The sequence below is a fragment of the Naegleria fowleri genome, assembly GCF_008403515.1.
Source record: "Naegleria fowleri strain ATCC 30894 chromosome Unknown tig74, whole genome shotgun sequence".
Classification (NCBI taxonomy): domain Eukaryota; phylum Heterolobosea; class Eutetramitea; order Acrasida; family Naegleriidae; genus Naegleria; species Naegleria fowleri.
This window is the reverse complement of record NW_025408006.1, coordinates 307,449-334,238: the sequence shown is the minus strand read 5'-3', so window position 1 is coordinate 334,238 and position 26,790 is coordinate 307,449. Positions and strand designations below refer to the sequence as shown.

Here is a 26,790-nt window from a genome sequence, read left to right as displayed (position 1 = left end):
ACATTCTACAGCACATGCCTCTCTACATGCATGAAAGTTTCTTTGGATCTCTATAGAACTTTCTCTTCTTTTGTTGAATTGGCTCAACCACGGTGCTGACTTTGTTATGATTTGGAGGGAGAGCTCTTGGACTAAACTCGTCCATGTTGAAAGAGGCTTGGGGATGTTGGGAAAGACCATCCTGACTGTAACTCACCTCAAACTGAGAAATGGTCTTTCTTTTCATTCCGGTGATTCGGTTCGAAACGTCTTCGGAATTCTTTTTTGCTTCCGCAACTTGTTTTTTGGTTGTCTGTTCCGATCTTGCTAAGGTTTTTTCTTTGCTGCCTTTCCGTGGTGTGACATCAGGATCCACCTCGTGCTCACTGTCTGACACGTTTTCATCTTTCTGAGCTGGCTGTTTATCATCCTTCTTGGTGTTGGTCTTGGTTTTTTTGGATGTACCTTCCTTGTTTATATAGATTAGCATTTCCATGACCTCCTTCAACTTTCTTTCGTTGGGAATAACTTTCTTTCCCTTCCTCTTATTGCTAGCCACTTTTACAAAATTTTCTTTTTCCATCCGTGTCAAGAACTTGGAGGCAAGGTAGGTGCTAATACCAACTTCTGAACCTAATGCACTAGCAGTGACATATTCTTCAGATAGAACGAAGGCCAACGCCTTTAGGTAGGATTTCTCTTGATCGTCCATTTCTTCAATCTCGTCATTTCTTTTCTTTTCAATGTAAGCGATAAGGTCTTCTTCCTTAATTGAGTAGCTCTTGAATATCATGGTTTTGGCTTCTTTCATGGTAAAGGAAAAAAGGCCCACCTTCTCAATTTCTTTTTTGAAATTTTTCAATTCATCGTCGGTGTTGGTGACTGTCTCTTCTTGGGAGAGCTGAGTTGCATCACTTTCACTGTCATTATGAGAGGTTTCACTCTTTGACTCCTTATTGGTTTCTTTTTCCTTTGGTAGATCCTGATCTTGTACTCGAACTGCCCATTGAGAGGAGGGAGGGGTTGCCTCATTATTATTCTTGGCAAGAGGAAATGATGCATCACTTGGTGCTTCATCATTTCCAACCATCTCTCTCTTTCCTTCAGCATCACATTCAAAATTATCAGACTTTGTTCTTACTCTAATATGCAAACTGTGATATTGTGTTTCCACCTGGCCGATTTTGAGCTTTACAAATTCCTTATTGAACTGCTTCGATTCATCTTCTCGCAAAGCTCTGAAAAACGCTGGCTCGTAATCAACAGGAGTAACATCTTCATAGTACAATAACTTCATGGTGATGTACCTGGTTTCCGGGATTGGTTGAAGGGTCTGAGCGAGAGTAATCAAAGTTCTCAACATCATAATCATTGACTGGGTGATTTCCTGCTTTGTTTGCCCACATTTAATGCCAACCTTCTTATTGGTTTGATTGTTTTCTACTCGTGAAACATTCACTTGAGCTCCTTCTCGGTCAGGGTAAGTGATCTTGACTGTCAACAGCAATTAATTGAGACACACCAATATAAATTCAAGCACTTACACTCATAACTCTCAATCATGCTTTCCATTTCGTTGGATGGATCAGAGCACACTCCAAATATTATTACTCTCAAATACTTTTTCTTGAGTGCTTCGAAGACACCCTTTTCGAGCCAATCAATCAGTGTTCGAGCTTCATCGTTGGCAGGTTGAAGAGACTTGATATTGATCCCGCTAAGGCTTTTATCTTGGAAGCAATCTTCAGGGAATATATTTCTCAAATAGCACACCGACGAAATTGCAGTCCGCATCAAATTCCTCATCAAGGTGAGTGATTCCTCGAAGGTAACAGATTGAGTTCTAGATTGTTGAGCAGTCTTATCAAGGCTTGTACCCACTGAGTTGACCACAGTCCCAACAACTTACCGAAGACATTTTGTTTGATTTTTTTTTGTAAGGTGATTGTAAGTTGGAGGTTGTTGTAAGTGTAGTCGAATTCATATCATTGAGGCTACATCGGTGTTCATATAATAGACTTCCCCTCAAATCTAAATAAAAGCTTTTTTATTAGTTGGAACAACAATAGTCATTATTACCTCACATACACGTACAAGATATCATCATTCCTAAGAGATCTCCTCTTCAATTCTTCATCGGTCAATACAACTCGTTCACTGCTTGGGGTTGTCTGCTCCGATGAAGAAGAGGACCACAAAATAGCTTCACAATTTGAAAATCCAGTGGTTTTGTTTCTCAACTTGCTCATCACCAACGACTTGATGCTTGCCAGTGTAGTTGGAACAAAATCGCAATACATGTTACAAGTATAAACTTCTTCAACTGAATTATTTGAGGTTGAATATTGGAACTTTAGGAGTAATCGAATGGCATGGTCATGATGAAGGTTTGTTCTTGATTCTGAAGCTTCAGAGCCCTCAATAGAAGTAGAAGTTGAAGGATGAATAAAGGAGGAGGAGGAGGGTGATGACATGTGTGGTGCATCTGACGTTGTGAATGGCTCACTCATTGGAGGAGCAGCACTAAATACTAGATTGGCAGAGGATGAAGATTCTGCCAATTGGGTGTGTCTTCTCTTTGATAGTTTACGAGGCTTCTTGACTTCCTCCTTCATTCCTTCCATACTATTGTTCATTCTTTCACTATTTTCTTCTTCATTCTCAACTTTCTTTCTCTTGTTTGGATCGGAGGTGGAAGAGCTGGTGGAGGAAGATGAAGAGCTTGAGGAAGACGACTTTTTCCTCTTTGAATTCCCTTCTTCAGCACTGCTCGTCAGTTCCTGGGAGTGAGTGTTGGTCATGCTATTCGTCGGAGTCGACGAGGAAGATTTGTTGGATTTACCTTCCCTCTTGTTAACTCCAGTCGATTTGGCCTTGTTAGGGTCATAGAGTCCTTTCGTGTAGCGCCATTGTTTATGATAACAAGTCATGCACGAGATTCCAGGAACGACCTCATACTCTGGGAAGCAATTCCGATAATTATGAATGTTTCCTTGATGAATGGAATAATTCTTTAGGAAACTCACAGTGTTGGAGTCTCTTTTACAACAGGCACAGATTTGCAAACCTTCACTATTGAGGTGTTGTTGAGGAGGTGGAGAAGAATGAAGACCTCGGTTTTTTGCTGAAGAGGTAGATCTTCGAGTGGAAGAGTGAGAAGAAGGATTCGATTTTGAAAATGTTTGCTTTTCCTCATTGAACTCTTCCTCATTCTCATTCTCTTCCTCATGTCTCTCTCTTTTCGGAATGGCTCGAGTGGTATTTTCATCGTTGATGTTGCTACTCTTCCAATGATGATGACTACTGGTCATTGAATTGTTCAATGAATGAGGGGATGAAGAAGGATGGCTCTCTCTGAGTGGTGTGGGGGTGGTAGTGGAATATTTGAGTTCTGGTTCTTCCTCTTCTTCGGAGCCTCCACTCGACCACAAGGTGTTGCTAAATCTTGGATAATCCTGACCATGTTCTTGATTGATATAATCCAATGCACCCAACAAGAGATGAAACGATTGAAGAGATCCTTTGGGTGCCTTATTCAGGGTTGGAAGCTGATGATGATGTGTCATCATTGGTGGTGGAGGTTGAGGTTGAAAACATCTCTCAGCCAAGGGATCATACAAAATTCCTGAATTTGGTGAAGAAACAGCCAACGATGAAGAAAGAGAACTCTCTGCAATGGAGTTTGAGGTACAAACATGTTCTTGAGGCCTCAACTGTTGTTCAAGTTGTGGTTGTTGTAACGTTGAAGATGAAGCACTAGAAGTGGTGGTTGAGGACATCATTTTGGGTGACGACGATGCTTTTGTAGTACTCTGCGCAGATACAACCACACCACCAGAGGAAGCTAAAGAAAACTGATCTGAGGAGAAGGAAAGGGATTGAGTCAACATGTTGTTCGATGCGGATTCTGTGGGTAGCTAATTTTAACGAGTTGATGTCTGACAGTAAGCTTTTTGTAACGCTCAAAATTGGTTTCAAATAAAGTGGTGCCAATGTTCAGATAGAACGGTGATGTCGGTGTTGGATGATTACAGTGGAAGTGGTGATTAGACAACTCTCCGAAATGAATACAAAGTCTCGTTTTAATTTACCAATGATGACAATAGAGTATTGAACTGCAGCAATGATGTCAACAGTGGTTTACAACGTAAAGAAACGGACTTGAATTATGATACAATAAAATAGAATTACAAATAAAAATACAAGAGGAAGGAATGCATCTATACAAATGATGATGCGGAATAGAATGTTTCGACTCTTGTGCCAACTATTTGATTTTGGCAGAAAGATGATGATGATTGTGAATTGTTGTTAGTAGATTCTCTTATCGCGCAAGATGCACCTTAACAAGTCACTCTGAATGAGCCGGTTAGGAGTTCGAAAAGTAGTTGAGTGGAAGGGTTTGAGAGGTTTTTTTTGGCAGGTGTCGCCAAAGAGTCCTCGTTCGTGGTGACCAGAGAAAACCACCACTCACTACAATGTGTTGTAAACATGTGATATTTAATAGAAAGAGGATGATGATACAGTAAGTTGGGTAATGGTTCCATACTCTCTGAATATCAGGACTATCACCTAATGTGAACATAAATGAAGCTAAAATTCGACACCCACTTGCAGATTGTGTGGAGACCAAAAGAGAGAGGCGTTCTTCATAAATATCCAAGAATGGAGAGTGGGTAAGGAGATGTTGCTTGATGAATTAGATTCCAAACGATGGAAAGGTGATGATCTCTGATTGTAAATTATTGGCCTTGTTTTTGAAAAGTGATGTCACTCATTTCACTTTTTGAGTGAGTGGGATGAAGCTCAGTAAATTTAATATCTTCCAGTAATTATAACACTTAGTTATTATATCTATTCTCGAAAACTCTTATAAACTGAACAAGTCGTTCCACTCCTTTCAGTGGCATTCCGTTGTAAATGCTGGCTCTAAATCCACCAACACTTCTATGCCCTGCCAAACCTATAAGACCAACTCTTTCGGCCTCCTTAATGAATGTCTTTTCAAGAGTTACGTCCTTAATTTTGAAAACAACATTCATTCGTGAGCGAAACTCTTTTTTGATAGGCAAATCAAAGAAAGATGACTGTTCAATACAGTTATATAAAAGACTGGCACGCTTTTGAGCAAGTTCATCCATAGCAGATAGTCCACCATGTCTCTTGATCCAGTCAAATATGAGGTCGGCCATGTAAATGGCGGTAGTGACAGGAGTATTGAGAAGGGATCTTTCTTGATAAAGAGCTTGGAAATCAAGCATGGAAGGTACATAATTCTCCTTTTCCTTAATTAAATCTTTTCTTAGAATCACAATGGTAAGACCTGCAATTCCAAAATTCTTTTGAGCACATGCATAAACAAGTCCATATTTTCTAATATCAAAAGGCCTGGAAAGAAAGTTTGAACTCATGTCACACACTAATATTTTTCCATCATTGACTATGTCATCCAAGAAAGTAGATGGTTTTTCCACTCCTTGTACAGTTTCATTTTCACAATAGTACACATATGAACATTTAGGATACGACTCATTGTTCTTGATATCATTGATTTCATCCAAGCCAAACTGTACAGCATTGCCTCCCATGAAAGCCTTAGCCTCTTGATAAGCTTTTTTAGACCAAGTTCCTGAAACAACATAAATCGCTGTTGTTTCTGTGTTTTCGCAAAGATTTAATGGAATTGCAGAAAATTGTGTAAAGGCTCCTCCTCTATTATTGTTAAAAAGAAATAGAATAGAATTGGGAAATGAAGACTTACTGCAAGAAAAGAACTGCATAATCATCTGGTATATTCACCAATTCTCTCAATTTCTTCTCAGCACTGTCCATAAGATTCATAAACTTAGGAGCACGATGAGAATATTCCATAATTGAGATACCTCTATCAAAACATAATAAATTATCCCTAGCTTTTAGCATAACATCAGTAGGAATTGTTGCCGGTCCTGGATAAAAATTGAATGTGACACAGTCTCTTAAAACATGTTGCACCAATATTTGATTGAGTTGGTCACAATCTATAACAAAGTAGTCCGCCAATTCTTTGGTTTTTTGGAAAAGTAAATTAGCCCCAAATCCAATAGTAATTGTTGCAGGCCCATTATGTTTCATATTCATGTCGGAAACGCCATCACCAACCACAATAATGTTTTCAACTTTGCTGCCAATACCAGAGTGGTCAATGTTAATATTATCAATAATACGTTGCAGTACTCCACTCTTTCCTTTCGAAAGCATTTCGTCATCCAAAGATATATACTGATGAGCATTGGTGTCAACTCCTTCTTCCGGAAAATTAACATCGACTGCATGGATATTTTTGCTTGGAATTCCGAAAAGTAATTTAGAATAATATTCTACAATAATTCTTGGGCCTTGTGAAATGACATGAATCGGGATTGGATAATTCTCTCTCACAGTATTGACTAAATACATTAATTCTTTCTCATTTTGTTTCAAAAACAATCAGTTACTTACTAACAGAGTCCATTTTGGGTGTCATGACACTATCCACAGATCTTTCTAAATACTTTTTAACATGTTTCATTGTTGGTGAAGCGATTGACAATCTTCTTGCATAGGATTCAGTCATCGGAATTTCTCCTTTAATTCCTTGGTTCGTGATATCCATAACTTTTGAAAGAGCATCTTGTAATTGTTTTTCTTTTTCATCATCGGAAATAGATGAATTATTTCTCAAGTCCTCTCTCAGAGCATACTCCAACAAGGTAACTAAACTCTCCTCTCTCACCAAAGTGCTATCAAAATCAAAGACTAACATGGCTGATGGAGCCAAAAGTGGTGCTTGTAATGACAAGGATGCTGAACAAGACATTTTTTGGGTGATGATGATCAGCCAGAGACAAAGAAGAAGTTAATTTTGATTTATACTGATTATCAAATGGGAAATTTCAATGGAGATGATTGGAAATCCATGCTGCACTCGGATCCTATTTTTCAGTCTTGCTCCATTTGAAACGATTCGTAGTGGTGTCCAGACCTGACCGGAACAATTATACGGGAGCTTGTTGGTGGGTAACAGAAAGGAAATGGTCAAAAGCTTTTGTTCAAAAAAAATTCGCGCCTTGTTCTTTGTGCTGTTTTCTTGCAAAGGCTTCCATTGTTGTTATTGCTGTGGATAATAGTTGAAGAAAACGAAACACCCAACAAGTTACAACAAGGAGTTTGACTCTTGTTTACGGGCAAACCCATCATCCACATTCATCTCTGATCATTATATCACAACACCGAAAGTTACAACTGTTCGAACGTTGAATTATAAGAACTTGAAGTTTCCGTTCTGTGTGCTTTGACCCATCATCATTTATATTTCTTTATTCATCTTTTATTATTGTTATATCTTCATCAATTCTATCCGCTAAACGTATTGTATATCACGGATCGTAAATATATATATCGTACGATATTCCTACTCAATTAGTTCATCATTACATTTTTATTCACAACCACCTTTTCATCCATCTTACTATAATCAAAAGACATCATAATTTTCAATGTGGACATTGAACATCAATATTATGCCAGAACCAACAACAGCGCTATCAGAAAATACCTCTCTTGAAAGTTCAATGAAAAAGAACAAATCTTCAAATACCATTGAGCTTCTCCAAAAAGAAAAGCCTCCTGTTATTTTGCAATTGGGCAAGGATGATAAGTCAGCAACAAATAACAACATCAAGATCAATCTTGGAGTCGGAATCGGAAGTAGACAACGCAAAGAATCAGCAACATCTGCCTCGCGAGTGTCTAATGGAACTAACACCTTCAGTACAAGTGATGCACTATCAAAGTTAACTGATGGTCAAGAAAACGTTTTGAGTTATGCCAATACAGCTTCAATCAATGAGGATAATCAACCAAAATCTGTTGGAATAATTTCTACAGACAAAATTCATCACGAAATTTCTCAACGAAAGGATCAAAATAATGAGGAAGAGGAGAGCGACCAAGAATATGAAGATTCTCAAGAACCTGATCTTTGTAACGTGTTTGTCAAATATTTACCTCAACATTTTACTGACCAAGATTTAAGAGAGTTGTTCAAACCCTATGGAGAAATTGTTACTTGTCATGTGATGACAGACAAACAAAGAGACAATGTATCCTTAGGATTTGGCTTTGTTAGATTTTCATCTGAGTCAGAAGCACAAGCAGCCATTAACGGACTAAATGAAAAACCTATTGAGAACAAGCGATTACTTTGCAAATTGTCCAACAAAGTTGACAACAAAGAAAAAGATCAACAAAGTAATCTTTTCATCAGAAACATTCCTCCCCATTACGATGAAGAAAAGCTCAAGCGCGCATTTGAGGTGTTTGGGCCTATCACCAAGGTTAAAATTATGAGAGACCAAACCACTCAAAAGAGCAAGTGCTATGGCTTTTGCGAGTAAGTATTTGATTTTGAAATATTTCGGTACATATTCTTGTTTCAAAAGATTCGAAAAAAGAAGTGATGCACTCACAGCCATTCAACAAATGAATGGATCTAAGCTCGAAGACGATTCTTCAAAAGATATTCTCCCACTAGTTGTTAAATTTGCTGACACCGAACAAGAAAAGCAAAAAAGAAAACAAAAAAAGAGACAAACTCAACATGTACAAGCTCACATTCCTCCCAATGCTTTGCTTCACATGAACACAGTTGCAAACGTTCTAGCAAACAATTCTACTAATGTCAATCCAGCCATGTTTTCCTATCCAATGTATCAGCATCCACATCAAATGTTAATCAATCCTTCTTCGTCATTGATTGACAGAAGACGAAGCTTATCGGATGATATACAAAACACAGAAATCCCATCTAACCCATATCATGCAGATATGCTTTCCCATTTTCATCCTATGGCCTACTATGGCCATGTTCCTCCACACATCCAACAACATCTTCCTATGCCTCATCTACCTCCTTCTGATCGTAGTGCAGTTGTTGGAAGTAAGGCTCAACCAAAGAGCATTGGAACCGAAGCAACAAACACTACTGATAATCAAAATAGAGAAACTCTGACAGATGTTAGGACATCCCATAATTACATGCATCATGGCTTTGGAAACATCCCTTATTACAACCCTTACTTCAATCCTTACACTCTACCACCTCACCAATTTTATCCCTCTACTTTGCCTATTTATGATGAATCTTTACCATCAGCCAATAATAATGATTCTAACAACAACAACAATTACGCAAAACGTAAAGCAATTTCCACACAAACAAATTTAGAAAAAGCAGAAGAAAAAGAAGGAAAATCTGAACCAGCTAACTTGTTCATCTTCCACCTTCCAGGAGATGTTGACGATAATAAGCTCCATGATCTCTTTAGTAAATTTGGAGACATTGAATCTGTGAAAGTAATAAGAGATAGCAAGACCAATTTGAGTAAGGGTTATGGATTTGTCAAATACTTTAGCATTGAATCTGCTATTGAAGCAGTATCACAGATGAATGGCTACCAGATTGGAAAGAAGCATTTGAAGGTTTCATTCAAAACTGATGGAAATAACTCCTCTGCCACTTCATCTAGTACCATCAACACGGCTCAGAGTAACGGCTCACCAAGCACCACATCTAACCCAGGATCTCAGCCTCAACGTGTTGTTGCGCGTGACAACCAAAAGAATCAAAATGTTAACACCTTCACAACCACAACGACACCTACAACAGCTACGACCTCAACTGCTTCCTCAATACCGTCCTACAGAGATGTCTCCAAAGCAGCCATTCTTCTCGACAATAAGAAGCAAAACCCTCCTACACAAACAGTGGCAGCAACCACCACTTCTCCTAAATTGGTTGAATTCCCTGCTCTTTCCACGAAAAAACAACGATAATAAACTTGTATCACACAATTTTGACAGGATGTATTTGGGTTCCATCAGTTTTGAATGAAACCTGATTCGGCGAACGTGTGTTTTTGAATACCGGGATTTTGTGAAGTAACTCCTTGAAATTCATTCCTCACCATAAAAATATATCACTTCACCACTCCGATGAGGTTGTGCCATCATCATTAAAGCGTTGTGTGCTGCAAAACTGCGAATCATTTTCGATTACCGTCATCACTCTCTCAAGCGAACCCACGAACCCACGAACCCACCACGGATGCAGCGTTCCTCCTCTTCTAAATTCTCATCATCATTGACATCTCCGCAAGTGGAAAATAAACGAGACAGTCACCAAGATGAATTCTATGACAATTACTTTTCATATTACACCAACAAGAAGGAAAGCGAGCAAAACAAATACCGAATATTGATGAATTGTTTGTATTGGTTTGGTTTTAGTTCGGATATTTATTTTGGTAGGTTTTGTTGTTTTATCTCTTAACGATAGATTGGAAGTGTTTTTTCAAAACTGCTAAACCCTACTTGACCATCAATATCGGCCGGTACAATTGTGATCATCATCCTATATTCACCTCATGATCATCTGGATGAAAAACAACACTGATATTCATCATCCAATATCATCAATAATATATATTCGTAAAAAGGCTTTCTCACGTGGTCATTTCTCATCGAGTTCTTTTCATTATTATTTCAAGGTTACGTTAAGCTTGAACTTGCAAGCGTTCCACCCATCATTCCACTTGTTTCTACCTTCTTCATCCCTTGTACTATATTTGTATTCATTTCGATTGCTTCCAAATGTAAATCTTTGATCATGAGTTACAGAGAGAGCAAATTGGCAGCATCGAGCTCGTCCACCATCACGCACCACCATCCTACCGGTAAAGAAACTACCCATCTATCCACTGCATTCGATTTCCCAAACAATAATAGCTCTACCAGCATTAACAATAACAACAACACCTCCAACAATAGGAAAGTATCGACGAGTAAAACGCCATCATTTCTTCCGATACCTGGATCCAGGGAATCTTCTCATGTTGGACTTAGTGGAGGGTCTTTACAGGATTACTATTATCAACACCCTTCACCGTCGTCACATATTTTGGGAGGAAGGAGCGAATCATTAATGAGAGTACTGGAAGAATCAGACGATACTGTGATTAGGGGACGAAGATTGAGAATGCACCATCACCTCACTGCAGATAATAGCCCATCAACTCCTTTGCTAATTACAAGTACTTCAAAACTTCCTCCTGTAGAAGAAAAATTACTTGAATTTAACTTTGAATATTTGGAAGAGAAGAAACAGTCATGGAGCGAGCGATTAGATATTACCTTACATATTTGCAGAAGACCCTTTTTTTATTTGTGCAGTTGTATTGGACTTGTCACAAATTTACCAGCATTTAGTGGTCCAGAGATTCAGAATAGAGTCATTTGCTTGGGTGTTTCCTTAATATTTTTAATTGGACATTTAACATACTGCATTAGAGATGCCCACAAGAAACAGTACGAAAGAGGATTATGGTCATTTGTGATTGGCTGGATACTTATTGTTAATATTAGGTTGGGCTATTGTTCTCTAAATCCACTATTTATTGGAGAGAGGACATGGAAAATCTCATTGTTGTCCCTTATATTTTGTTTGGCATTTGCTCTGGTGTCTCTCACTGAAGAAGTAATTGTGTTTTTATGGAGGCGATGGATATTACAACAAGAGCAGGAAGAATCAGAGGATAATCAGGACCAAGAACGGTATGAAATTGACGAGAATGAACATGTGACAGAGGTGACTGAAAAAAGAAACTCTAGATTTCAAATTTTATATTCCGCTCTGTCGAGAGGTGTTTCTTTTGGCTGTCTACTTTTTATTACTCACTGGCTTTTTACCTCTGGAACTACATTAGTGAGGTAAGTAATGAACTTTTGAATCTAATATTTATTAATCTCGTGGTGTTAGATGGAGTGGATTTCCTGGCTTTCCTTGTAATTTATTCATAGTCATTGCCTTAAATTTGGGCTTAATTCTGGCAAATGTGACATTAATTTTGAGATCTATTATCGGATTTATTGTCATGTTGAGTTTTGCCTTCATGCTTTCCTACATCCCAACCAATGATACCACATACTCTATTCTTATTTTGATGGCTTCAATTGTTGCTTCCCTGGTGTTGCCATCTATTTGGATTCACGTTTTAATCAGAAAGCATACTGGATACTCATATGCTGCATCAAATTTATCTGCTGCTCTTTGCTGTGTTACTGGACTGTTCATTTATATTTTCCAAGTAGTACTTTTGGAATTTTCTACACCATCGAGCAATCAAGATTCAAGTGTCACATGGATGAGGTTTATTAGAAAAGAAGCTCATGCTTTACTAATTTTTAGCTGTGTTATCATTGCCACATTTGGCATTGGTTTGGGAAATATTATTAGACGACCTGTTTTGGGAAGAAAACAAGACCCTCTCTCAAGTAATCCATTTCAAAATCCAAATGATGGTATCGTTTCCTCTTTTTTCAAATGGTTCATTCGAGACGATGGTAAAAAGAAAGTCCGTCAATCTCCTTTCATGCACATTGACAAGAGAGTACTGACCGTCGTAATTATTGTGTGTTGTGCGACTCTGTTTCCAAGCTTGGGATATCGATTTTTTTATGCCAAAGCTCCAATCAATCAATACAAGGATGAGATTGCATTGATGACTTTTAATGTTCACAATGGATATGACCTTTATGGAAGAAATAACTTTAAACGAGTACTAGAAATTCTAAAACAAGGCCAAGCCACCGTCATTGGACTACAGCAAAGCGATACCAATAGAATCTCTGCCTCTAACAACGACCTTTTGGAATATTTGAGCTTTTATTTAAACATGTATGAATATTATGGACCTTCTTTACGAGAGGGATCGTTTGGTTGTTCAATATTATCAGCATATCCTCTAGAAGATCGTGCTTTTTATTTACTCCCATCTAACGAATCAGAGCAAGCAGTCATGGTCAAAGCTTACATAAGGACAAAAGATTTTGATAGCATTGAAGACAACGATTCCACCAATACTTCCTTGACAGATTTTTACTTTTTTAGTAGTAGCTTTTCAGTGAGAAATAAGCATGAACAGTATGAACAAGCTCAACATGCATCTCGTATTCTGGAGTCTGTTTGGTCAAATTATGGCATTCGAGATAGAACCTTTGAAACATTTTTCCTCGTTGGAGATTTGAATTTAGCGAGCAGTGACAAATTTTTCAATGAGAGTCATTTAACTCAAGTCATTAGCAATCCCATTGTTCAAACCAATGCAAGCTCAAATTTCACAACTGTGGATTATATTTCCATGTCAGTGCGAGAACAAGATCATGCACGATACATGATTATTAATTCAACAATACTTCCTATCGACCAATCCATTTCTTATCATTCACCTCTTGTATCATGGTTTAAGGCCATTAAGAAACCAAAAAAAAGAAAACAAAACCTTGAACAAACCTCAATTTGAGTAATTCATATGATTGATTTCAATATGGCGTGTTGTGTAACATTCCGAACGAACGATCATATTTTTCACTTTAATTCTCCCATTTATTTGTCAACAACATTGAACATTAAATTTCATTATTTGAAACAACCAAATTAATTTTCCAAGGCCTGATATCCTTGGTGATCTATTCTTCTTTTCGCCATGAAGCTTGAAAGACACAAAGGTACACTCCAGCACAAACACACCAAACAGCACGAACTGCACAAAATGGCAAATTGTGTCATAATGAATGGATTTAAAGAGGTGAATAGACTTCTAGCTGCACTGATGTATAGAGCATGGAAGCCATCGCAATCATAACACCTATCATTGTCAAAATAAGAAATCCTGATGTCATTTGCACGAGTGTGTACAGTGTGGTGCGTTCCTTTTCTTCATCACTTAAACAAAACATATCGATGTTAATGGATATTCGATCACATCTCAAAGTTGAAAAGGTATATTTGTGAAAGGAAGAATAAATATAAACTGTGTGTTCATGCGATACTTGAACGAAACGCGCCACTTTCTCAACAGCACATACCTCCCCATGATGCCATGCCTGCAAAAACAAGGCATGTTAGAATTCCTACTATTCCAGTGATACTGCATGAAAATAAAAGCATATATGGGTTCATAGCGACAAGATCTTGGAACACAATCTGACGAATACAAACCTAATGCTAAGAGTTCGTCTCGAATGCATTTTTTTTCCTGACAAACGACATTTTGACCTAACCATCCGTGTGTGTCACAAAACATCCTACTATCAATCGTCGTATCATATTTGGTCTATGAGCAACATTGTCTGAAACGGCTTTATCAACTACTGCTGAGACAAAAGGAAAAAGTTAAATTGTGATTCCAGCAAATAGTGCAACTCCAAAATTTCTTGATTCTTCAAATAAGACGTAAGCTGTTGGGTGTTAAATCTCAAATGTCCAAGCGCATTCAAGGAGAGTATCAATTTAGCCAATGTAATAAATATAGTAGGTTGATAGGTATAATTTCCAAGCCAAAACAATCCTAGTTGTTGTTTTCTTTGGGTTGACAAAATTTCTAAAACGGTTGTTACTTGTTTTTCCAACTTGTTAATCATTTCTTGTTTCGTTGTTTCATAGAGAGACATTCTTGACAAGTGGAAAGATGCCAATTGTGAAATCGCCAACTCTTCAGTGAATACATTATCTTCTTCCTTTTCAAAGAGCATCGTTTCTTCACATGCGTTCTTAAATGGAAGAATGATTTCATAAGTTTTTGTCTTTTCATTAAATTCTTCAGAAAGAGAAATGCAAGAGAACAAAAAGTTTTTGCATTCATCAAGATGTGAAAACTTTTCGGCAATCAAGGCAAAGGTTCTCTCAATCACAAATTCTCTCTGAAGTTCAGAACAATGAACACGATCTGGTGTTTCTTTTCCATCAAAGGAAGAAATTAAGGGAGATAGAACTAGTGATGCTCTTTCTCGGATTTCATCATCTTCATCTTGAAGCAGAGTGATGAGACAAGTCCAAGCAACAAATCTCGTTTTGCACAAATCGTCCCTCACAGAGTATAAAATTCTAGAATTTACAATACTTTCAATACATGCTGCTCGTACGTGGCTCTGTCGAACTGGATCTGAAGCATGATCAATAATTTTAAGCCACATTTTGACAAATTTGCTGTTTGGATCTGTGGAGAGAAGAGATGGAATAAATAGACCAAGTAACTCCACTACATGTTGATGAATGACAGTATTTGCATCCTTTCTGTATAAATAAATAAGTCTTTCAGGTACTCTATTGATGATTCCTGGAAATTCGTTTTCCATATTTAACACATCTTGGTAAATGTTTGTTTCAAGTTGTGTGTAAAGTGTGACAAGTGCAGCCAATCCAAAACGAGCACACTCAACATCTGTTTCTGAAAATAATACATGTTCTAACAAGAACGGACGAATTTGTTCAAGTGTTGAATTATTCTTAATATGAGAATAGTGCTCTTTTTTAGATAGGAATTTCACTGTGGCCCTTCTTACATCCATTACTGGGTGTTTAACTAAATTCAAAATTAGGTTTGAATCGACATCCTCTCGACAATAGAAATAAAGCATACAAGTCAAAGTGGCCGCATTTCCAAACATTTCTTGTTTCCAAGGATGTCCATTTGTAGAACCATTTTCAGTGAAGAGTGTAAATACAGAAGCATTCCACAATGCATCAATGACGTGTTGAGGTAAATTTGAATAAGTAAAGCGTATCAAATGATAGACAATTTCAAAGAAAACAGCTCTCGTTCCAAAACATCTATTTTCCAAAGTTCCTACACAACTCGTACTTAACTGTGAAAGACACTGAACTGAGAATTCTTGTACATTTTCTAATTCTTTAAAGCTTGTGGTAACAAATCTATTAATTTGGCATAGAAGGCCGTGTAATTGATTTTGGCTTTCAATTTGAGAAATTTGAGATGGAAGCGATGCAATCAATTCTAAAACACACTCTTTCACCAAATGAGATGGAATCAACGGCTCCAAAGCTCTTGCACCAATGGATCTTGCCATATGATGAATCATTGTGAAACATTTCTTGACATAAGGAACAAAAGCGGAAACAGAGTTATTCTCAGTGCTCTCTTCCAAAGATGGTCTTAAACGTGACAAAAGCAGGAACATTGGATAAAGGCTGGGATGGAGCACTCTCTTTTGTTCGCGATTTTCATTTGTTACTAAATCTAATTGTTCAAGTAAGAAGGACCTTAATCGAGGATATCTTGTAAAGAACTCGATAGCAGTCTTGTTGGAATCATTGTCTCCAAATGATCTATGAAGGAGAGCAGTATACATCATCAATGAAGAGTTCTTGATGGTCCAAACCGTGGAACTAAAACCTTTGAGTGACACAATAAATCCATCTTCTACAAATTGTTGCACATAGGTACCTAAACTTGCGTCATGGAACAAGAATCTCAAAACATTCAATGCATTGACTATTTGGTTGGTGCTATAATTATTCTTATTGAGAGCGACGTGAAGTAAATATTCCATTGTTTCTGGGAGAAGTTTTTTAGGGAGAGCTGTTGGTTCTGCTTTCATAATTGCAGCAAATGTCCAAGGCAATCCTGCAGATCGTCTCAATATGCTAAATAAATCTTCTTTACCAATTCCATCGAGAAGATATCTTATCCATTTTGTTGGAATATTGGCCAACTTTTCAACTCCACATGTGATTAACCTTTTACACAACATGTTAAACCCAACTGCAGATTTTTCAATCGCACCATTGTGTTTTGTCATCAACAACACGTTCAGCAAAATGTCTCCTAATTTTTCAATTTGAGAAAACGTGAGAATACATTCTGGTGATAATTCATCCCTACATTGTGGATCCGGATACAATTCCACATGTTGAACAATAGTAGCAATAAGCATTGCTGCTCCTTTCACAGCAAGCCAACAGTTCACAGTTAGTGAATGACTGTCCTCAGTAACTTGCTCATCGTTATCAAAATAAATATGCCCACGACAATCAACTCCAATACCATCTTCAGAATCTTCTCCTGTAGAGATGCCTGCTATAATCTTTACAGACATGGCACATATTTTTTCTAAGGTACCAACAAGTTCTTCCATCCATTCTCTCCACTCAGCAGCATATTGTTTCTCTTTTGAAAATTTCAAGTCAGAAATAATGTAAATCAATGTTTGTAAAATTCCTATCAGAGATGAACCTTTGGTGATGTTGAACATGTTTTGTGAACATGATTCTGTTCTTTCCTTCAGTAATCTTGTAAGCTTTCTACAGAAGGTTAATTGAGTGGAAACATTGTTTTCTCTCTTGTCATTCTGGTAAATGACAGGTTGATCATCTAGTTGGAGCTCCCAGTTCAATTCTGCAGTGTACTTATTGAAAAGCAATCGGAATAGAAGCGCCCCAGCATCGGATTCTCGAAGTCTGGCACTTTGGATAAGCTCAGATGCATTCGTGATAAGTATTTTGACTTTTTCAGGTGTTTCAAATCCGCTCAAAGGCGCTGGAAACATTAATAATAATTCATAAATCACCACTCTTACTTTATCCCAGCAGCTTCCTAAGGCATTGAGTAATGTTAGAACAACCTTAGAAGAAAACAAGTTCATTCTTTTCCATGGAACTTGTTTTTCTGCATTGGTAGGATAAAACACGTCAATGGTATAATTGTTGGAAAAAGTTTTCAACAAGCTCTTGCAGCAATCAAGTGCAACAAGTAATCGTTCATGAGGACAACCAGGATATAGTGAATTAAACACCTCTAATGCATATTCATACAAGAAGTTCATCAATAACGCATAAGAGTCTCTGTCCTTGTTCAATTCCTCGAGTTTCTTTGTTGATAAAGAGGTGGGAAGTGACGTGTCCATGAGTAGATCCAAGGATTGATTTTTTTGGTACAATAGGAATATTCTCATCGAAATCTCATTGACTCTCTTAATAAAACGTTCAATGACGTCTCCAAAACCATATCTAAAAGAGCTCTTGCATCCTCGTAAATTAAGCCTCACAAATTTGATTACCAATCCTAACTCAAGTTTGGAAGGCATGGCTGTCTTTTTTGTTGATGTGACCACCAAATCGAATGCATCCAATCGAATATCGTGATCGTTGTGGATGAATGCCTTCTCAATGAAAGGTAAATCTCGTTCAAAATCTAGTTCATATAAAGTCAAACTCTTAGCTGTTTTAAGTGTGAACATGATAGAATGCAACAATGCAGAATGCTCTGCAGCAGTACTCGATGTTTGTAATTTGTTTTTACAACCGTTCACGAGGAATCCAAGACAATGAGGATTAGCTTTCAATAATTTTGGTAACAGATGAATGAAAACTGCTGAACGCTGTTTCTTTTCGCAGCTGGCTAGAAAATTGATAATAGGAGACAAACAATTTTCTTCCCATTTGGAAATTAGAGTTTGGTCCTTCTTACAATCCTTGAACATCTCGCTAACCATTCTTTCATAAAATAAACTGGCGTTTCCATTCACGCTTCCATTTAAATATCCCAATACTGAGAGAGTTCTTGAGAATACTTCTGGACAAAATTGATACATTTTCCCAGCTCCAACTCGTGATAAAAGAGCAATCAAAGAAATGTATTTTCCTTTTCTAGTCCATTCGGTTTCGAGAAGTTTTTTAGTCATTGCAATCAAATCAATTTGTGTCTTAATTTCGTCTAGTGTTAGATCATCTCTCAAATCCAAAACGTCCATAAACAACTGTCTCATTTTAGCAAAGATATCATAAATTGGATTCTCAATATTTCTGAACACTATTTGAATTGCTTGTTTAAGAAGATTGCACATTCTTGTCTCAAATAAAAGCCTGGTATCAGCATCCATTTCCGCTGATTTTTGCATTTTGGCATATTGTTGTACAAAAACAAGGCTATTCCCATAGCTCAAAATTGAGAATAGCTTGAGATCAGAATCTTTAGACTCTATGCAGTAGTAGTTTAGAAGCGAAAAAAATCCATCAAAAAGCAAATTGTAGGTGTGACCATTGTGGATCACTTCAACATCAAGCTTTGGTACAGTCATGGCACTAATGACACCAGAGAACCAAGCCATTTTGGTTACATGGTTGCTTTTGAACAAAATGTCCTTAAAGCTTTGAGAATCAATTCCTAGGAGGGTTTTTCGAGACATATTTTCAATCTGTTCCTTTGTAAGGGTGTGTTGTTGTAACTTTTCGGAAAGAAAAGAAAAATTGGTCTCTCCTGTGTCAGTTCTGATAAAATCCCGGATAAATACCTCAAATAACAACTGCTTGAGATAATCCTTATTTTCAAATGATAAGTCCAATAGCCTTAGAATTAAGAGCGCCCCAACCCTCTTACAGTCTCTTGGAAAGGAGTTGGTAAAAACGAACTTAAAGCTGACACAAGAAAGAATCATAAGCGATTCAAAAATTACTCCATATTTTGATACTAAATTCTGTTCATTATCTAAAGTAAGAAGTTCCATTTGTTTGTCTTGGGATAGTGGAATGGTAACCTCAATGGCGTTCTTTTGAAAAAATCTTAAAGTTTGCTCCACTACTGAAACATGTCTGTTAATATAGGTCAATGACAGCTTTGTAGCACCAAAAATGATGTCAAAAAGTAACTCTCCCGTCAAGGCAGTTTGAGAGGCTGTGTGGTCAATGACCTTGGCCATTTTGTACAAAATAATAAACAAAAATTGTTCTATAATTTCACCAAAATGAACGGCATCAAGCTCAATGATGTGTTCTAATTGTCTACATTGGTATGACAGTGTCTCTTCCTCTATTACAAAGTTGTTACTTGTTGGGTTAGGACGAAGTTCAAATAATGCACTGCAAAACTTTATCATCTCTTGTTTGAAAACTATTTGGGTGACTCTTATAATTTCCTTGTTTAACTCTACGTTTAACCCTTGTTTGATATGATTTTGAGCCTGTTGAAGACCCCATTGCACGTATTTATGAACATGCTTGGACTCGTTGATGAATAACAATGAAATAACCCATCTTATAATTTGTCCAAATATCTCGACATCATATAAAATTAATTTTCTGTACTCCTCTAACAAATCCTCAGAAATAGTGTTTGGAAGAGTGCATGCATCGAGGCGAAGGGAATTTTTTCCTTGCTGTTCTGTGTTGAGCGTCTGTGCTTGTTTGAATGATGAAGGTTGATCAGATACCATGAATATCCATCTCGTAATTTCTCGGAATATATTAACCATATAGTCTTTGTTCGGAGCATTCGATTTTGCAAGCAATATACTTTCATATGCTTGTTGTTCATCAAATCCTTGAATTAATTTTTCAAAGAATTTACAAGTCTGAAATTTCGGAATTGAGAAATTTACTGCGAGAGAATTATTGACTCGTTTCAATTCATTCCGCAAGTTTTCAATGTACTCTTGCGTATAGAGTGAAGAAGAGCTCAGAGGTTCCTTGTTGTTGCTCGCCTGTAGTGAGGAATGATGTGTCGAGAGTGATGATGAGGATGATGTTTGGGACATTTTTTTAATATTTCAATAAACTTTACAACCTCTTCGAATTTGCAAATGCTGTTCATGGATTGCTTCAAAAACATTCACAGGTATAGACGCGTTGGAGACAGGTCCTCCAGACAAACTCTCTCCTTAGAGATCTATTTCCATTTCAAAAACGCCAATGGTCACAATTAGAGTGACAAGAATGATTTTACACATCGTCATCATCATCCTCATTACTTCTAAACACTTCTTCGTCATCTTCGTCTTCATCAACCACTCGAATATCATGATAATAATGAGTAGTTCCACCTGATAATTCAAAATCATCACAGCTACAGCAACAACAGCAAGCCAAATACAGAATTCTTCCTCCAATAATAAGTACAACCAACACAGCCAATGAAATCCACTTGTACTGACACCACACACTAGCTCTACTCAAATAAAACAAAGTAGTTGTCATCGGACTGTGAAATTCATAATGAAACATTGCAGAAATACTACTCAAATGTTCCAACACTCCAAATAACATGTAAATACTGGGCATCCAACATGCTGAATTTCGTGCAATGTTGTGAATTTTGTTCATTAAATGAATTGGAGGATGATTATCATTGGTAGTTGAGGGTGTCAACATGTTGTTGTTGTTGTTGTAGTGATTATTATTGTTGTTGAATGAATGATTGTTGTAATTGTTGAGTGATTGTTGTGATGTATTATTAGGAGAAAACAGTTTTTCCACCACGCATGAGAGAAAAATAGCCACACTCGGTATAAAGTACAGTAAATCAATTAATTCATAGAGAAGATGAAGGTATCGGCCTCGTGTTCCGATGTGTTGCAAAAATTCAACTCCTAGCGATGAATCGAATCCTTTGATCGAATTCGAAAGCATGGTGTAAACGTTTGAAATAAATAATCGAGACCAAACAAATTGAAAAATCCACGTGATGATTATATTCGCAAGTAGCAGCAATATGCTCCGAGTATTGGCATGCGTTTTTATGAACTTTCGAAGCACGATCAGATTATCCACTAGGGATTCTTTGAGAAATGTTTTAAATTTGTGTTCGAATGACGATGAGGAAGGATTGTGATGGTGGTGGTCGTGGTGTGGATGGTTGAGCATGCTCGGGATGGAGTCGATCATTTTCTCCTCTTCTTCAGTCTTGATTTGGTCATCATGTTTGGATGCAGCTGTGGTGGTTGACAGTGAAGAATTCCGCTGGTGGTGATCAATCATTCGAGGATGATGGAATTTCTTTTTTATTGTGATTTCCTTTTTCCCGACTCCGTGATTTCCTCCAAATCAATTCCATCTTGACAAGATCCTTACTTGTGAAACAGAGAGGTTACTGTTCCTGTTGTGCCTTATTCTCTGACTGTCTCAATGAGGTTGTAGTTGATTTGAGTGGAGGAGGACGCAATGTAGTGGTTGTAAACTGTGATTGAGGGGCAAGTGTGAGGGAAGGGACTGTTGACATGTGGGGATGTGATGATGACGAGGAAGATGGTAACACTGTTGGAGTGTAAGGAGAAGATGCATGAGGATGACGTTGATGACTATGCATGTCATGAATTTCTGACAGATTTGGCATGGATAAGGTTGGTACCACAGTGCTCGAGGTCGTGCCATGACTCGTCTGGGAATTTGGATACTTTTCTTCAGCAAGTTCGAATGGCAATAATCGTCCAAATAAAAAGTGTTGAATGACGACATATTTGAAAAGTACTTCATCATAATACATCTTAATAAGTCCAGAATTGATTTTCATCCATCTTGGAACACCACTAATGTCATTCAATAGAGGAGAATGTTCGCCAAATGGCCCTTTTTTCACTTGATTGATGAATTTGATACCTGCTAGGTACATATACTTGTCAGAATATCTTTCTATTATTTGTGGATCATGAATGGAAGATGGCTTAATATCTTCTGGGTTATTAATTAATTGAGCACTTCCCCATAAATAAGTTAAAAATTGATGATCATCAAGACCCCATACTCCATGAGATCCTGCAGGTTCTAATTTGTACACTAATAATATTTTACGCATCACTTCGACATAGCGAGGAAATATAACAGCAACCATGTGATAAGAATCTTTTCTTGAGAAAATATTCAATCGAGCCAAACAACACATCCAAGCGCAAAAAGTAGCTTCATGTCCTGTTCCATAATCAATACGTGTTCTATTTCCAAAGCTATCTTTCCAATATGCACTCAACTCTTTTCGGTGCCAATCTTCCTTTGTAAAGTAATATGATGTTGCATTTTCACAAGAAGTGGATGAAGGTGACGAAGAGGAAGAAGAGGATGGTGTGATTTCGTTCTCACTAGTTGTAGTACCATCGCGGCTACTCGATAAATTTTTGGATGACTTAGAGCATTCCAAAGCCTTGTTAAGAAGTGTGTCCATCATTCTATCAGCCTCCGAGCACATCTTATCGAACCAATCGCGATAGGCTAAGTTTCCGAATCTCGATGTTTGTCCATCTTTAATTTGTACAGGCGGATATAAATTAATAAATTCTTCTAATTCATCAAAGAATGATAATATAACAAAAACAAGTGGTGAGGCATTGGAAAAGTCTTGCGGATTAGGTTTTGATTTGGTCGCTTCATTCAATTCCTTCATAAAATTATCATAAATCAAGAAGGCTTTTGATTTCTTAAACTTGATCATATCCATTTGTGTTTTGATCTTTTTGTGAGGAATATCTGAATCGGAAGCAGGAAGTGAAGTTGCTTCCATCTTTCGTTCAAACTCCACTTCAAGCCTGTGTGCACGAGGTGAGTGAGCCGTTGTAATCACACTGTCGTTTATCATTTTTGTTTGATTGCAAAATTATTTATATAATAAATAATAATTATATAATTTATTGCTCATTTTTAATAAATAATTATATAATTTATTAAAAATGAGCAATCACTCGAAATCACTTATTCATAGCAAGCGATTTCTCATCATCATTTCATTTCTAATTTCTGTGGTTGTGGGATTTACGATTTGGTGGTTTTCAACAGGAGCCTATCAATCATTATTTCCTCATGATGATATTCGGAAATTATTAGAGTATGATATTTCTTCCTTGAATTCATTACTGGTACCAATCCGATTGAAAATTCATGTCCTTCACAAGAAAGATCTAAATGTGGAAACGCTGAAAGAGAAATTTAGAACTTGGAAATCGGACCACATTGAAGGCGTTGAGTTTTATGAATACTCATCAGTTTTGAACATTCATGTCGAAAGAAACAATTCTGAGCAGCTTCAACCTGTTGATGATCTTTTGCTCAAATGGTCTCAAACAAATAGACACTACAAACCAAATACTTATAATTTATTTATCATTTTGAGTGATGAAAAACCATCCAATCATATACTTTATCTTGGACAACACAGACATGCTTGGATTGTTACTAACGGTCCAATTACCGAAAATTTTCTATCGACCACCTCCAAATTATTTTACAATATTTTAACAAACAGACATACCTCTTCAAACCCAAAGTCTTATGTAATAGAAAATACTTTTGAAAAGAAAAACGAAGACTTTATTTATGATGACACCGACATTACTGTCAATAAGATCGCAACCAAGTACAGAATTACTTTGACTCTTGTAAATATGAAACCATACAAAAACTATGTCTTTCAATGGAATTCACCAGGTGAATACGAAAAATATATTAGAGGTTTTACTGATAGGCTCTCCGATTTGGCTGATTTTATTGTTGATTGGAAAACAATTTTATATGGTGAATTACCAACCAAGAGTGGAGGCCTTTCTACAAAACAAGCTGACTTATCAAGGCTTAGAAATTATCATTCATTCAGAACGTTCGAAAGGACAGATTCTACAACAATGCAAAACATTACAGACCTGACTGTATCTGATCCAAAAAACAATAACCAAGAATACCATGAAATTGAAGCAAGGAGTATGCAATTTTTACTTAATGAAAACAACGATTGGAAATTTGTGTCACAAGACGCGAACGAAACATCTATTCAATTACTTCTTCTCGTTCCACCTCGCGAATATACCCCATTAATGATAAAGAAGTATGATGGATCTCTTAGCGAGCACAATTCATATATTATTCCAAGATGGGGAGGAGTATTGGTTTTCAACCCATCCAAGTTCGTTTACAGAGGAAACTCTACTGACATTAGATACCTTAAGGACCAAGACATGCAGTACATCATGAAACTATTTTCATCTCAGCTTCGAAGATTACTCTCCATACCAGCTCCAGTGCCTTCAGTTGTTTTTATTAATGAGCCAGGACAAGGAAAAACAGAATCTAAAATTCATGTGATGCAGATTCCATCAGCAATCTACGGAATTTCTCAATGGGAAATAGATCAACTATCACGACATAGAGTTCAGAATAACTTATTGCAAGCAACTGAGACTTTACAAGCAATGTCGAGAGTTGTGCATAACATGCCAAATGTCTATGTCATGGATGTAGTGGCTGAATTAACAAGACAATCTATTCACGCTATCGAAGATGCCATTTCGCTGTTAAGTACAGGCATTAACCACGAGAAGGATATGACAAAACTGATTCATCTTTCCAAGAGTGCAATTTACAATGCCCTAAAAGCATTCAGCCATGAATCCATGTTATCAATGTTGCATTTTCCTGATGCTCAAAAACTTGCTGTCTATCTTCCACTAATTCTTCCAATTCTTGTTACGATTTTAGTTGGCTTAAAGAGAGAGCGAAACATTATTCGTGACAAATCTAAACAAAAACAAGATTAATTTATTTTACAAATTTATATTTTACTCTGTGAGGTCTACCACTGTAACCTTATTAGAGAGTTTCATAAAGAGTGACAGTTGTTCTATTGTGTGATCTGTCATTAATCGGAGGAGAAGTCACCATAAGGCGTTCCTTTCCAACCATGGAAGACTTGGAAGATGCACAAAACATAATAATTCCACAAGCAATAAGGCAATGAAGAAATGCAATCACAAAAACAAAAGAAACACAAGTAATTACTGAAACTTGATGATGACACCTCCACATCAAAATAACTCCCATCAGAACAGCAATTGTTTCAGAAGCGACGCTCAGCAGTGAGGCAAAGAAAAAGGAGGATGAGAATGACTCTGAGAACATGTTATGGACCACTACATAGTACTGATGTTCATGAGTGGAATCGTCGAATCCCCCACCCTCACCCTCACCACTCGTATTATTCTCCAAAGAGGTCTCTGGATGAGAAATACCTACAGAATCATCTCTAGAGCTTTGATAATTCAATTGACTGGTGGAAGAAGAGCTCTCTTCACGATCTTCCTCCTCAGCTGAGACTCTGAGAGCTTCATGTGCTTTCTTTTGCTCTCTTCGAGCTTTCATGAAAAACAAAACATTCAATCCAACCTTGAAGATGGAAACAAAGGCAATGATTAAGAACATGATCAACAACACTGGCCACAATGCATACAAATCTTCTCTTCTCTCTTCTCTCAATGAAAATGGCTCATCAGGATTCACACTCGTGTACACGAATTGGAAAGTTGAAATGCTTAACAGCAACAAATTCAATAGCATAATTCCCTCTCCAATGCAGTACCATAACACCACTGGTTTTTGAAAGTTTAGAAATCGACCACGTAAACAACGAGAGAATGATTGTAACATTTTTTAATGTCGCGAAGTAGTTGGTATGATAGAGGTGGTTGCAACATGTGATCCAAGTCTCTCCAGAAATGACTTGACGGGTTGGTTTAGAATTTTTACAAATTTGGATCAAAATCAAATATTTGGTAGATTGTTGATGTTGGTTGTTTGTGGAAAATCCGTCGGATCTGCATCTCTGATGAAAATGAAATTCTATCGTCTGGAATGCAATATGTTTAATGGAAGAAATAGCAAGTTGCTCACATAGTCTGGATCACTCGCACGGGCAGAAATTGCTCAAGTGAACTGACTATAAGGCTTCTTTTGATTGCAATTCTTCATGTTGCATGTTGGCTCTTGTGTCTTTAAAGGCTTGTTTAAATTGTAAAACACTCGAAGTTGTAGTGGATTTTTAAAAATTACAATTAAAAAAACATGAGCAATTCTGGATACTCTGCCAGTGAAGAATTATCTTCCAGTGAAGCCTCATCTAATGTATCCCCAGCACAAAAAGTCAAAGTGCAGGGTGAAACACCAGTTGATGTTGATATCAGTAAGTTTTTATCTATTCCTTATCATCTAAAAAATTTAAAATCTCTTAAAACAAGAATACGATTCTGAAGAAGAAATGTTGGCAAAATGAACGGATTATCAAAGACAAAGATTTGGCGATCGTTGTTTCAGCCGTCGGAACCCTGCAGTCAGAATTATTTCGTAGAAGAAATAAAAGAATTTTGAGAGAAAAAGTCTTTTAATGTTGATTCTTTTGCTCATATTGATCGCAA

At 37.1% G+C, this 26,790-nt stretch overlaps 10 protein-coding genes across 10 annotated transcripts; 3 read left to right on the top strand and 7 right to left on the bottom strand.

Annotated features, from left to right (window-relative positions):
- Positions 1 to 22: 22 nt before the first annotated feature.
- FDP41_009982 (uncharacterized protein) lies at positions 23 to 3,869 on the bottom strand (the record flags this gene model as incomplete). The annotated part of the gene is made up of 4 exons (XM_044713999.1): positions 23 to 1,473; positions 1,524 to 1,839; positions 1,889 to 2,021; positions 2,068 to 3,869. The coding sequence occupies 4 exons, from the start codon at positions 3,867 to 3,869 to the stop codon at positions 23 to 25; spliced, it is 3,702 nt and encodes a 1,233-aa protein (XP_044556475.1).
- A 951-nt stretch (positions 3,870 to 4,820) lies between these two features.
- On the bottom strand, positions 4,821 to 6,817 carry FDP41_009981 (uncharacterized protein; the record flags this gene model as incomplete). Its single annotated transcript, XM_044713998.1, has 3 exons — positions 4,821 to 5,691; positions 5,741 to 6,407; positions 6,460 to 6,817. The coding sequence occupies 3 exons, from the start codon at positions 6,815 to 6,817 to the stop codon at positions 4,821 to 4,823; spliced, it is 1,896 nt and encodes a 631-aa protein (XP_044556474.1).
- A 703-nt stretch (positions 6,818 to 7,520) lies between these two features.
- Positions 7,521 to 9,834, top strand: FDP41_009980 (uncharacterized protein; the record flags this gene model as incomplete). The annotated part of the gene is made up of 2 exons (XM_044713997.1): positions 7,521 to 8,392; positions 8,442 to 9,834. 2 exons carry the CDS (start codon positions 7,521 to 7,523, stop codon positions 9,832 to 9,834), a joined length of 2,265 nt encoding a protein of 754 aa, XP_044556473.1.
- A 271-nt stretch (positions 9,835 to 10,105) lies between these two features.
- On the top strand, positions 10,106 to 13,358 carry FDP41_009979 (uncharacterized protein; the record flags this gene model as incomplete). Its single annotated transcript, XM_044713995.1, has 3 exons — positions 10,106 to 10,304; positions 10,497 to 11,766; positions 11,816 to 13,358. 3 exons carry the CDS (start codon positions 10,106 to 10,108, stop codon positions 13,356 to 13,358), a joined length of 3,012 nt encoding a protein of 1,003 aa, XP_044556472.1.
- A 277-nt stretch (positions 13,359 to 13,635) lies between these two features.
- FDP41_009978 (uncharacterized protein) lies at positions 13,636 to 14,085 on the bottom strand (the record flags this gene model as incomplete). The annotated part of the gene is made up of 3 exons (XM_044713994.1): positions 13,636 to 13,868; positions 13,924 to 13,985; positions 14,057 to 14,085. The coding sequence occupies 3 exons, from the start codon at positions 14,083 to 14,085 to the stop codon at positions 13,636 to 13,638; spliced, it is 324 nt and encodes a 107-aa protein (XP_044556471.1).
- Positions 14,086 to 14,205: 120 nt separating this feature from the next.
- FDP41_009977 (uncharacterized protein) lies at positions 14,206 to 20,385 on the bottom strand (the record flags this gene model as incomplete). Its single annotated transcript, XM_044713993.1, has 1 exon — positions 14,206 to 20,385. The coding sequence occupies one exon, from the start codon at positions 20,383 to 20,385 to the stop codon at positions 14,206 to 14,208; it is 6,180 nt and encodes a 2,059-aa protein (XP_044556470.1).
- Positions 20,386 to 20,569: 184 nt separating this feature from the next.
- Positions 20,570 to 21,604, bottom strand: FDP41_009976 (uncharacterized protein; the record flags this gene model as incomplete). Its single annotated transcript, XM_044713992.1, has 1 exon — positions 20,570 to 21,604. One exon carries the CDS (start codon positions 21,602 to 21,604, stop codon positions 20,570 to 20,572), a length of 1,035 nt encoding a protein of 344 aa, XP_044556469.1.
- Positions 21,605 to 21,713: 109 nt separating this feature from the next.
- FDP41_009975 (uncharacterized protein) lies at positions 21,714 to 23,192 on the bottom strand (the record flags this gene model as incomplete). The annotated part of the gene is made up of 1 exon (XM_044713991.1): positions 21,714 to 23,192. The coding sequence occupies one exon, from the start codon at positions 23,190 to 23,192 to the stop codon at positions 21,714 to 21,716; it is 1,479 nt and encodes a 492-aa protein (XP_044556468.1).
- A 91-nt stretch (positions 23,193 to 23,283) lies between these two features.
- FDP41_009974 (uncharacterized protein) lies at positions 23,284 to 25,140 on the top strand (the record flags this gene model as incomplete). The annotated part of the gene is made up of 1 exon (XM_044713990.1): positions 23,284 to 25,140. One exon carries the CDS (start codon positions 23,284 to 23,286, stop codon positions 25,138 to 25,140), a length of 1,857 nt encoding a protein of 618 aa, XP_044556467.1.
- Positions 25,141 to 25,192: 52 nt separating this feature from the next.
- FDP41_009973 (uncharacterized protein) lies at positions 25,193 to 26,026 on the bottom strand (the record flags this gene model as incomplete). The annotated part of the gene is made up of 1 exon (XM_044713989.1): positions 25,193 to 26,026. The coding sequence occupies one exon, from the start codon at positions 26,024 to 26,026 to the stop codon at positions 25,193 to 25,195; it is 834 nt and encodes a 277-aa protein (XP_044556466.1).
- Positions 26,027 to 26,790: the final 764 nt, after the last annotated feature.